The 13265-nt window shown below is 39.3% G+C and overlaps 1 protein-coding gene across 2 annotated transcripts in view; it reads right to left on the reverse strand.

Annotated features, from left to right (window-relative positions):
• Nucleotides 1-236: 236 nt before the first annotated feature.
• Nucleotides 237-13265, reverse strand: part of olfm2a (olfactomedin 2a) — a 40791-nt gene continuing 27762 nt past the window's right edge. For both annotated transcript variants that reach the window (XM_082529248.1, XM_082529247.1), the window contains exons 2-6: nt 11590-11739; nt 5768-5923; nt 3898-4117; nt 2924-3030; nt 237-1195 (exon numbers count right to left, since the gene is read on the reverse strand). In XM_082529248.1, the coding sequence (XP_082385374.1) occupies nt 521-1195; nt 2924-3030; nt 3898-4117; nt 5768-5923; nt 11590-11739 (1308 nt within the window). In that variant the 3' untranslated portion in view covers nt 237-520. The remainder of the gene's footprint in view (nt 1196-2923; nt 3031-3897; nt 4118-5767; nt 5924-11589; nt 11740-13265) is intronic.

Genomic DNA, 13265 nt, shown 5'->3' on the forward strand with positions numbered 1-13265 from the left:
TCAATATTATTCTAAATGCATCTTTTGTGCTTTGTATCTGTCTGAGCTAGGCTTCAAGGAAATAACAGGAACATTAACAACACAGACAAAGGAAATGTTACTCCTATTTGAGTCTTTCACGTTTGAAACCACATTTTCAGACAGATTTTTCACCTCTTCCAAAAATTCATCTAAGGTTTTTGAAATCAAAGTGACAATGAAATACAAAAGCATAAATGGTAAAGAGGATATTTATTTATCATCACAAATAAAAAGAACCATGCTTACTCATCACAGAAAGAAAAAAAGAGAGAGAAGCGCTCAGTTTTTGTATCTTTGCCGACCTTACTGTCGGATGGTTTTTTGAGAATGTGAGTAATAGCACTCTATGAAGTTTGAAATTCATTAAAAAAAAAAAAATCCAAGCCTATACCCATACATTAAAGCCCCCAACCCACACCTCCCATAGTCTGTGCCCCCCACCTCTGACACCCCAGAACAATAATCACAGCATTTTTTAAATCAGTCAGTCTGAGGGTCCTCAGTCTCCAGAAGTCTTAATAACCTGGAAGAGTGTGACATTGTACAGCACCTGGTGTCCGTTGTTCCAGGTATAAAGGACCCTCTCCCTGGGGTTATAGTCCATCATGGAAATATGGGAGTATTGATTGTGGAAGGGGATGTCTGTGTACTCATAGCTTGATGTGTTGGTGTAATAAGCAAAATAGATCTTGGCACCAGCCAGGTGGGAGTTGGTGACATATAGTGTGCCGCAGATCATAAAAGACTCTCCAGCACTGCGCTTAGGAAAGCCTGTGTCCCAAGTCTGCAGCACCTCCAGACTCTGAGGCTCCAGGCGGCTGATGACAATGTTTCCAGCATTAGGGATGGTGGTGTAAACAGCCCATAGGCCATTCTCGTCCGCCATCAGGTCGATGTCAGAGGAGCCACCCCAGGAGTAGGGAAAAGTGTTGTTATAGCCGGCCCCACTCAAACTGCGCTGCACCAGCACACTTCGAGAACGGAAGTGGTACTTGATGATAATGTTGCTCTGGTACTTGTTGTAGTACAGTGAACCATTGTAGACCACATGACCAGTGCCAGCCCAAGGGTGTGGCAGCAAGTGTTGCACAAAGTTCTGGCCCTTCATGAAATCATTCATTGTGCGATATTCCAGGACCCGACGTCCCTTGAAGTAACCGTCCATGGACCACACCTGTGGAAAAAGGAAAAATGAATAACATCGGAAAAAAAGGTCAGAAAAATAAGTTAATGAGAAGGTCTCGAGATTACTGGAGAAAAATATTGTTGTGTTAAACTTGACCTTTCTGTAAGAAAATGTAAGTCACAGTTCATTATCAGTAGCTGCAATGGCCTAAAATAAGAATGTTTAGTGTGCTTGTTTGAGTGTGTGTGTATATCGATTCTCTGAGTTGTGCATGCATCGATGTGTGTGCAGAGCTACTGATCTGCCAGGCATGTGGGAGTGAAGATGTTGCCTGCGCTTTGCAGTCAACCACTGCTTGTGCTCCTTGCCCTTTCCAGTCCACATTTACAGAAAATCAATCCATTTAGCAACTCTATCTTTTTCCTCAAGCACTCTCAGCGGATCTCTCCACTGACATGGCCCCTCTCTGGCTGCATTTCCCATCTCATTCCCTCAGTGCTCTCACTGAGGCACAGTTCAGCTTTTAATTGATTCAATTAAACTGCAGTTGGCTTAGATGGTTATTTTTCTCTTGAAACATTTGAAGGAAAGCTTTGCTACGATCTACTGCTTTTTCTGATTCTCTTACTGCAATTTTTCTTTCTTGTCCCACTTTTGCTTGCTTCTCCATTGTAGAGTAAGTATTTTCAAATGCACAGAGGAGAAAGGAAGGGTATGGGAGGAGCTGATGGTGAAGAGACACAGCGGCTGAATTATGTAGGAGGGGAGATTATAGAGCATTAAGCGTTGTTTCTCCTATGCCTGCTAATTTGGGTCTCTAGAATAGAATAGGAGACAGAAATTGAGTAAAGCAAAGCTCTTGCACATTCCGATTTTTTCCTCCTTTGCCTTTGGCTCATGAGCAACAATGAAATTTCCCCAGAATGATTATGATTATTGCTGCGGATCTTAATGTGGCATTGCTGATGTATCTGCCTATTAATACTCGGAGAGATTGAAGTGATTGAGCCAGGTGATTAAAGACAAAGATCAGGACATTCAGTCACAAAAATTGACCTTTTCTGTCCACAACACCTATTTAGGCTGTTATGATTCATTGCACGAAAGAAAAAGGCCAAGCTCATCTCTCCTCTTAAACTTAATCAGTTTCCCTTCTCTTCTACACATGGCTAATAATGCAGTCTTCCACTTTTCCAACACCACCATTTCATCTCAGTCACCATAGACCACCCTTAATCTTCTATATTATTCTTCCCTTGTCTCTTTCCTGCTGCTTCTTGCCATGTGCCTGGCCGTGCAAAACTGCATGTCATGTCTGATCAGCTGAACCCATTACTATATCATTTGGGTCCAGAGCACACTCCTGGTAATTACCCAAGTGATTTGGAAAACTTTTGCCCAAACATCTCATTCATTTCTCCACTGATGATGAAGTGATTAATCAGCTGGAGTTGTAGTGACAGAGGAAGACAGGGAGGAGGGAAAGATACGCTATCCATCAGTGCTTTGGATTCCCATTTTTCTCACTCGCTCTCCCCCTTGAAAGCTCATGAGAAGTCATTTTCATGGAAAACAGTGCATCAGTCACTGAAGTGCCGTATAGTGGCACTGCCCTGACACATATTTTCTTCTTTTTTTTCCTCACTGAGAAGGTTGACTGTGGTTATCCTCTTTGCTTGGTTATCCTAATAATAACAACAACAATAATAATAATAATAATAATAATAATAATCCTGTGTTCCTGTATTTGTGAAATGCAGCAGTTGAGAAACTCACTCTGTTGTCGGAACTGGGTATCATAGTATCTGTCATCCAGGAGCCGAACCTTGACCCTGATGCACGTACTGTGATGGGATTACTGACGCCAGTGAGCTTCCCACAGCCTGGAGGTCAAAGAGGCAGAAGAATTAAGAAAGCATGTATGCCTACATACCTAAGAGGCCACACAGACGCATATGCACTCAGGTGATTTCTCTATCAGATCACACTAGTTTTCTTTTATAATTCATCTGAAATATGGCATTTCATTTGTTTTGGTTCAGATTGTTCAGTTCAATTGTTTTCACTGTAGAAGTTTAAATTTTTGTACACTAAGAAAATGTACTATTTGTATCATTATCTCAGATAAATGCGTAGATAAATATTTTGTGCAGTCATCTTCTGTTGTCTTGTTTTCATTTGTGATTCTCCACAATGCGATCTTGTGTTTGCTTTTTGAAATCTGTAATACACAAAAACTGGTTCACCGACTGACTTTGCGGCATCATTTTTATATTTCCATTGTTGTTTTACTGTCCTGGTTTTTACCCAGTACTCAAAAAGTGAGCATTATTTTTTTTTTAAATTCTCTTGGTTCATTTTCAAATGTAAAACTATAATAAAACGCAAATTAGCTAAGGGCTAAACTGTAACTGCAGTCTTTTTTGTTAACTCATCAGTTTATATGTGTGGGGTTTTTGTAAAATCATCAGTTTAAGCTAACATATTACACACAAATGCAATCTATTATTCATTCCATTTTTCTAGGCCAGTTTTTCTCAATTTATGCAGATCATTTGAGATCAGAGCAACGTGGAAATGTTAACTACATGCTACAGAGTTTTGACCAGCGATGATCCTAGTGTAATCATTAATTCTGTTCTGTGCAACTGTTGTCAAATTGATTAAATGCTGCAATGATATATGGTAATACATTTTTAATTGGGTAACAATGACCACATACAAACACCCACAATCGTTTCCATATATACCAAGTTTCTGCATGCAGGAGTGGAGTCTGGTTTCAAGTAGCAGGACTCTCTGTCGCAGCTCCTCATAATCGTAGGCCCCCATCTCCTCTTGGATAGCCATAAGCACCAAGGACAGATTCCTTACTTCCTCCCGAAGACGCAGGATCATCTTGGCATCAGTCTTGTACTGTTCCAGCACTGGCAACAGGGGGAGCAGCTGGGTCACCTTGTCTTTTAACTCCTGTGATAGTTATCACAGAAAAGGGGGAAGAGGATTACACCCTTAGAGAATAGTCAAGATAGGGGACACAACTGCCCTATGATAGTCAGTACATGGGAGTGAGTGCAATCTTCCCTTGGTGTTTGTGGTTCATAAAGCTTATGTCTCCATTAGGTTCTGGTTTATCTGTTCAAAACTATAGACCTTTGATTTTTAATGAGATGTACAACGTCTATTCTTAATATTTTATGTCAATACCCTGAAATTAGATGTCCTTTTATCTTCTTTCAAGGACAAAAGGAATATTTTATCTATTTAAAAAGCAAATATTTTGTTTTTCCATGTCTGTAAATACAGTTTTACTTCCTTTGAAAATATTTTGGATTGGAAAGCCACCTATATGAGAAACACTATTCAAATTGGCCAAACGCCTGTGATCTGTTTTGGGTGATGAAACTTCACCTACTTGCTGCAGTTGCAGAGCTAGTTGTAAATAAACTTGGACTGTGACTCATCGTGTGTTTAGAAGTTAAAAGAACAACATGTCCGTAGGAGTACAGGAAGCTGCAGGAGAACCTGGCTGCCTACGTGGAGAGAAGTGGGTTCAAGAGAGAATTGGGCGTATCAATAAAGTGTGGCCGCCACAGGAGGGACTGTTTCCTCCTTGTTAAGGTTTATCGTAAATCTGGTGATGGAGCAGCTCTCAGCCCTGTGGCGCCACATCATAAATCTCATTTTCACTTTTTCAAGAAGAGAAAATTCACTCTCGTTAATCTCCCGCACTCTGCCATCGGCAACTTTAAGCTGCACGCATTCATCAGCCAACCTGGTCTGGACAAATCCAGCTTTTCCCCCTCTTTGTTGAATTAAGATAGATCAGAAGATATAACTCATTTCGTTCTGCATATTTTAGTCATCTCAGGCAGTGCTGATGAATTGGTTAATTTTATAAACATCTTCATTACCTTCTTTGGAATGGCTTTCATAAAACACACTGAAAGCAAAACACAGGCATTCGTGCTTGTCCTTGTGCTGCAGTATGGACCCAGCAGTAAAGCACACTTATCATTTATCAAGCCATCTTTTAATCAAACTATTTTATGGTCCATCTAATATCTGTAAGAGTGTGAGAAATGTTAAAAAACCCCAGTAGGACAGCCTGCTGACAGGAAGACAAAAAGGCTTACTAATAATGGCAGCTAAGCCCTAGCTTGTAGACAGATAAGGTAGAGATAAATGTGAATGTATGTGCCTGTTATCTAAAGGCAGACAGCAGAATGTTAAGTATATCAAGTAGTAAGCTCACTGAAGATAGAGAACAAATGGATACAAAGAGACAAATGCAACCCCCCTCCCCCCCATAAAAAAACCCCATACTTTTTCTAGGTCCAAGAATTTAATCACTCATGAGTGTGCGATTTACTTGGATTTCTCTGTGCATGACAAAAGAACTCATATAAGACTGGAAATGAATTTGTGTACCTATGTTTATGCTGCAGTGCATCGCGAGTCATACAAAATTTTATTGTCTGTGAAGAGCAAAAGAGATTGCAATGCATAAGTTTGGCGAGCAGTGCCAAATCAACAGTGTCTGCATTCACTTGACAATAATATACACACATATAAACACCAACACACACACTGTACATGAGGAGACACAGAGCCAATTACCTGAAAGCCCTTTGGATTGAGGCTGCGGGGATTTTCAGAGGCCACCTTCAGCTTTCCATCTACCACTTTCATTAGACTCTCTGTGTTTCTGACATACTGTAGATCCCTGTACGTCCTTAGGTCCAGCACCTCCATTGACTGGCTGATGTTCTGAACCTGCGTCACAAAAACAAACCCACAATGACACTAATGATCGCGGGTTATCTTAGAGGAGGAGGTTTTTTTTCTCATTTTACACCTCAATCACAGATCATTTATTGTAAGTTTCATTTTTGCAGTTGTTCATTATTTAGTTTAAATTGCAGTAAATGAGTCAGGCAAGAAAAAAAGTCCTGCTGTAATCCTGCCTTCGTAGTTTGGGGTTGGCATGGGTTTTCCAGATACACAGGTGGGGTGAACTGAAAACTTTGTGGCCTCAGCTGTGAATGTGAAATGTCTATAAACTTGTCCTTTACTTGTCTGTAGGCATCTTTTTTGTAGTACTCGTGTGCAGATACTAAAAAAAAAAACTAAAAAAAAACTTCTGCTCCCATTTCGTTCATATTCCAAGTTAAATATTACAGCCAAAGAAGAATGTGGAGGTGGCTCTGTTTTTGAATTTAAATATGTTAAGTTAAAGAAGTTGGTTGAAACTACATAATCTGTACTGTTTCATTCATAAGCTGTAAAAATTACTGAAATAAAGAATGGGCTTTAAAATGTACACTAATCACACTGAATATAGAATTAGGCATACAACTCTCAGTTTAAATAATTATGATGACAGGAATATTCAACAGTGATGACAATATTATTTCTATGGTTAAGAAATACAACTTCACAATCTATGAAATTTAAGAACATTCTTGAAGAGGTAGCTGCATCATTGTCACATTCTACAATCAAGAAATGCCTTCACGATAGGAAATACAGAGGGTTTACAAAATGTTACAAAATTGGTACAATCAAACACAGGAAGGCTCGACTTGGCTTTATCAGAAAACATTTCAAAGAGCCTACAAAGGTCTGCAAAGAAAAAGAAATCTACCTACCGTCTGTCAAACATGGTGGAGGCAATGTTGTGACATGGGTATGCGTGCTGACCAGTGGAACAAGGCAACTAGTGTTTATTGATGATGTGACTGCTGATAAAAGTAGTAGGATGTATTGCAAAATTTAAAGGGCTATATGCTCAGCTCAGATTCAACCAAATGGTGCAAAATTGTCAGATAGCACTTCCTAATGCAAGACCCAAAACATATTGGAAAAGAAACCCAGGAGATATATATATATATATATATATATATATATATATATATATATATATATATATATATATATATATATATATATATTAATAAAAATAAGTAATGAAAAAGAAAGTTGGCAGCATGGGGAGGTTAAAAAGCAGCACAGTCCTATCAAATCTGTCGAGATAATAAACAAACAACGCAGCTATACATGACTTTCAACATGCAATGAAAGTCAACAAGTTTCACTCATATAAAAATGCTACAGCTATGAAAATAAGGATAGTAAGCTCATGATCATGACAGCGTGCAAAAGGTAATGGATGCCTATGAAATGTTACTAAACGAACCTCGTGAAGGAGCAAACATGCTGTTAAGTAGGCGTTTATTGAACACTCAGTTTTGCACTATGTTTAATTTTTACTAAGTACTCAGCTTATTCACTTTTGACAGCCCACTCTGTTTCTGCATAACCAACCTACTGATTCATGCACCCCCTCATCTCCTGCACGATGCACTGAACTGGCCAGAAATCAGTTGAACATTGATAAATATTACTGGGCTGTCGTGTATACTGGAGGCGTATGGGTACATATGTACAACTCCCCACAGCAACAGACGCCCACCCACAATGACATGCGCAATCAAAACTCCAAGCAAGCAAAATATACTTATTCATATCACTCCTAACATAAACAAAAAACAGGCCAAGCTCTCAAAGGTCAGCGTTTGGAACAAATTCTACTTTGCACCAAATGCTTTGCTTGCCTACTCTCTGACAACCCACTCAATTACTTTGTGTCCCTTGTTTTCTACAACCAGTTCATTCCTCATGTGCTTCATGAACCGTTCTGGTTATATTTGGTCAGAAAATATATCCCTTCACTAATTAAAAGTTGCTTTACAGCACTACATGTGCATTAGATGGAAGAATGTGGAAGGGTAGAATGTTCCAGCAGGATGGACTCTAAACAAATGCAGTGTCACCACCCTCCAGGGCAGTTGACAGCTGGGACCACTCAGTCCTCTGAGTTGTGGCATTTCATGCTTACCTTTGGTCACATAAGATTCTCTCTACACTCACCAGCTCAGATGAATCAGTCACAGGTGTATCTGCTTCTTGTCCAGCGCGATGACTCACTTTGTAACAAATCCTAAAAAGTGTCTTTATGTGTATGGCTGACTTTGGCCTCATATCACTTTTTTTTTTTTTTTTACCTCAACACAGTTACATAGAGAGGTTAAAAGAGTCCATAAGGTGTTTAAAAGTATGTTGTGAGCACTCTTGCACAGTATTCTTCAGGTCAGCTCTGCATTAAATGGCATTTTGTCTGGCTTTACAGAAAGCTGAATAGAGATTTTGCACAAGGCTACTTTAAATTCTTTGAACAGAGGGGCTGTTTTGACATTGTTATTGTATCCTTGGCTTTCTTTGTCAGAGAGAGATTTTGTGGATCTGGTCCAATCAAACATTTCACCCGCATGCTCTGAGTTCAAATGAGGATGCTTGGTGGGCATGGAACTATAATGTGCTTATACACAGAGAATAACACGTAGTCTTTAAACTAACGTCTTGTGTGCAGCTGAAACAGCATTGACCCCAGGTGTCCTCAAGCTGGGCTGTGGACAGTAGTAGATGGGAGTGTTTGGTTCTAATAACTAGTGTCTTACAAGTAGTGTGCATGCAAGAAATTTAGTTTTTTCTTTTTTTTCTTTTTACAATGTTGCATAATTCCATTTGAGCATTTCACCCACCACAGCAATTCAATCAGGTCGATGTCTGGACTTTGACTTGACCACTGCAAAACACTGATTCTTTCAGTTTTTAGTTGTTCTGCTGTAGATTTGCTGCTGGGTGTCTTGTTGCATGGACACATTTTGGACAAGGTTTAGCTTTCAGACAGGTGGCCTTACATGAGCGTTAATATTTAACATGCTAACTGATGCCTGTAGAGTCTGAAATGTAGCTCTCGGGGTTTTTTGCCATTTCACTGAACATCACATTGGGTGAATTTGTTGTGATATCCACTCGAGGGAAGATTGGCAACTATCTTTTCCACTCATGCATAATCTTTCTCATTGTAGAATAATGGACTTTAAATAGTTTAGAAAGAGCCTTAGAGCCATTCTCACCAATATTTGCTTCTTTGAGATCATTCCTTTGTCTTTTCTCCATGGCATTGTGTTAACACACACCTGGCCAGGAAACTACCTCTGCCGTTATAGAGGTGTCCACATTAGATGGTCAATTAATCAAGTGCATTTGATTAGAAGGACTTGTCTGCTACTTACCCTCTTCATTTCTAAAGAAGCAATGTACTTTCAGAAGACTGCATTTATATATGATTGAATCACTAAGGGGAAAAAAATGGCAAAGTACTGTAAGCCATTTATTTATTTTAATTTAATCAATCGCTTACTGTTAATCAATGCAGGCTGCTTTGTTACAACAGTGAAAAATAAAAATCTGGAGACGGGCAATAAACAAACTGACTTGATCAATCCATGCAACACTACTCCAGCCAGTCAGCAACAAAGGGGTGTTTGTACTTGTATGCAGGGCAGGAGGCCAGCGGGGAAAAAAGCTGACACCTTGCTTATACTGAACTCCAGGACATATTTGGAAACAATCAAAAAATAAAAGGTCAAAAGGGAAACCACTGAAAGAAACCACACTGGGATCTATGTCGGAAATGCTAATTATAATTTTACAATGGCATGCTACTGAAGAAAAAAAATCTATAAGAAACTACAAGCTTATTTTAATAAAATGTGTCATCCTCCAACCTGGATTAACAACACCGGTGCAACTGGCTGTGAGATAAGTGCTCAAGAACTGTATGCAAAGTACAACACCAAAAATTATATGTCGAAAATGACTTCACTTTCGTTAAATGGGTGGCACCAAAATCGAGCAGCCCTCTACATGCCGGAACATGGAATTAAAGGAATTAAAGGAAAAAACTCAGACAAAAGAGGGGGATGAGGAAATAGTATTAATGTGCACTTGCTTTGCATTCAGAATTAATCTAAAGTTTTCCAAATATAAACAGTATTTTATAATATGCACTTTTCATATACATTTTACAAGGTTATTTTTTTCCCAAAGGTTCAGAATGAAAATGAACTGAATCCTGTCAGTTCCCAAAGAATTATATTTACCAAAAATGAGGGGGAAAAAACATCAACATGCAAACAGACTAGTGCATTTTTATAGTGCATTATTATAAAACTGAACTTGCAGTCTTTTAATATATATAAAAATCTATTCTTTACACACACACACACACACACTGTAAGAGCAAATATGGAGACTATAAAGGAATATATACTTTGCATCGCACAAATGTGTAGGTGAACTTCTCTCACCAGTTTTACTGAGTTTGTCTCTTTATGTTCAAGGCTCTTCCTTTTCTGTCAGAATATGCTTCGTTTCAAGTGTGGATGAGTGTGGATTTTGTTAGTGTGAACATGTGCTTTAAACAGGAGCAGACAGAGACTGTCAGGGGAAAAGGGAAACTTCAATGAGAATGAATGCAATATGTGAATTCAGGTGTCTCATTGATCCATCAGGGCCTCGGAGCTTATTCAGCATCTCAATTTACCACCACCTCTCCTCACAAGACCACATCAATGTCAACCCCTCCTGTCTTTCCTCTCCTCCATTCTGCTTCTTTGCTCCTAGGCTTTCAGTTACTCGGTGAAGCCAGCCTCTCTTTCACCTACTCACTGGTTTTGATTGTCCAAGAAAAAAAATCAACTGTACTATGAATGAACTGGAGAGCAGACCGAAGATACTCTGCCATAGCCCATCAAGTACTTGAAAGGTGTTTAACATCATTTCTCTGGTTTCTACTGTTTAAACAGACATGAATACAAATTAAATGAATTAAATAAATAAAAAGAGACAGGTGTGCTGCCTGTAGATCTGGATATTTAACAAGCCTCTGCGGGTCATTTATGAACCTACCTGTTGCCTGACCTTAGTTGTGTGTTTGTGCACTAGGTATTAGCATGCTCTACGTGTCAGTCAGTAATGCTTTACTGCATCTAAATAATGCCTAGATTTATTCTCTGCCTGTTGAAAACTGCATTCATAATACACACTACATCATTAAATGCTATCAATATCACAAGTAAGCACAAAAGCTCTAATGAAATGTCCTAATCAACCCAGATTTGGTGACACAGTATTTAATTTACAAGTCTCCACCTAAAGTACTTGTAATCTTCACTGACTTGTTAAAAGTTAATTTTATTAATTTCTATCTCAATAATTTATATTTATAATAGAAACATTGTAAGGCTAAGGTTCAGTGAATTCAATTACATGGGTTGGTTTTTGGATATTTTTCATTAGCAATTCATAATTCATTAATTTTCAGGTACTCAGCTGCTCAACAACAGTCTTCTGACTGGTGTCGTGTTCATATGCACAACTGATCAACTGCGGCGTAAAGGAAAACCGTTCACTTCAGCAGCCTTTATGTGACAGACGGCGTCAGACACGAGCCCAGTGTGGCAGTTTGTGCTTGCATGTCTGTGTGGGTAATACTCGTGTCCCAGTGTGGGTGTGTTATTGACAGCTGTCACCTTCTCCATGAGCTGGCGAAGCTGCCTGCTGCGTGGGTCGCGGTTACACATGTTCTGGGCTGGTGCAACGACGGTACAGATACACTTCCCATCTGCGTCCTGCGCTGAACTGTAGATCTCCCAGCCCTCCTCTGGTCTTGGGTATAGAGCCTGCAGAAATACAGAGACACATATATCTTAGAGGCATAAAATAAAAAATAAAATATGGTTGTTTATGTCTGCAGTTGTTTATCTGTGCTACTACCAAATTGGCTTTTCAAAATGCATGAGGGCAGACAAGATATTTTATTCTGCCAGCACGCATCAACGGTAATCTGAAAAGTGTTCCACCCTTATAAAACGTGTCTAAGACAATAAATTTATCTAATACTTAAAAGTGTTGCATAAAGCCTTTTGAAGAAAATAAAAGACTCTTTTATACATCCTATATCATGATTGGTTGAGCCTATTCTGTCACCATAAATTAGCTGCAAAGTCATAATTTCTCTATTACATTACTTTTTTCTTTGTGACTCTTTCAGAAATGAATCCTCTCCTAAGAAAATTAATGACAATTGCTCACCCCAACTATTCAAAACCATTTGCAGTTTAATTTCAGTTTTAACTGGAGATGAAGAGACTGACAGAGCTGGTAGTCACAGTAGTAAAAGACACCAGCAGGGAGAGATAGAGGATAGAAGAGTCATCTAGAAGATAATGGAGAGGGTGAAAGCTGAAATGGGTGTCGATTAAGATAAGACAAGACAGACTGGTGGAAAATACACAAATGGATGGAGAACACATTGACGTGACAAAGACAGAGCAAGAATTTTGTGGAGGATGAAGAAAGACAAAGATAAATTGGTGGAAAATGGGGATTTCAAAGAAAAGAGGAAGGAAAAGGGATCAGAACAGGCTGTACAAAAGCACAGCATCTAATAAGTTTGGACACAGAAAGGAAATGGAGCTGTTCACGATCGATAATGCAGCCCCTTACCAGTGAAGGAGGGGAGAGGCTAAAAGGATGGATGTTTCTCTCTCTGTCTAATCCAATCAAAAGCAGCGCTGTGCGCTTGCAATCACACATGTATGCATTACACAATTTACGCAAAGGTTTTTCTATTCTGATTTGCTCATTTACATTGCATCTAGCATAGCCAGCATATGACGCAAGCTGTAATAAGACAAGAAAGAGCCGTTTTGGAGATGCAATTAAGACCCATCCATATAAGAGGTCGGAAAAGTCTAGAAATAAAATGTTATGTCTCAGCTCTGTGCCTGTCTCCTGCTTTCCTCTGAGCAGTGTTATGCTGTGATCTCGTCTCCTTGGGTCGGGGGATCAGATTAAAATGTCTTGGGGGACAGGGGGACTGTGTGATTGGAGTGTAAAGTAGCAACCACCCTGCGAGCCAATGTGCTCACTGTCACATCTTGTCATTCCTGCCAATCCCTTGGCACGCCACCCCCTCTCCACTCGTTCTGTTCCCTCTTTCACTGCCTTCTTCTTCCCTTGCAGTTGCAGAAAGAGCGTATCTTAAATCTGACTTACTTTAAATCGAGGGATGGCAAACAGACTATAGCTATGTGAGAGACTTAAATATCCTGTGCCAATAGCAACAATAAAGTTCTACGCGTAATTCTTATCACATTTTCTCTTTTTCATTATATTCAATGCATATTAAATAGACTCATGAATT

Source organism: Aulonocara stuartgranti (assembly GCF_965226115.1).
Source record: "Aulonocara stuartgranti genome assembly, chromosome: 4".
Lineage (NCBI taxonomy): Eukaryota > Metazoa > Chordata > Actinopteri > Cichliformes > Cichlidae > Aulonocara > Aulonocara stuartgranti.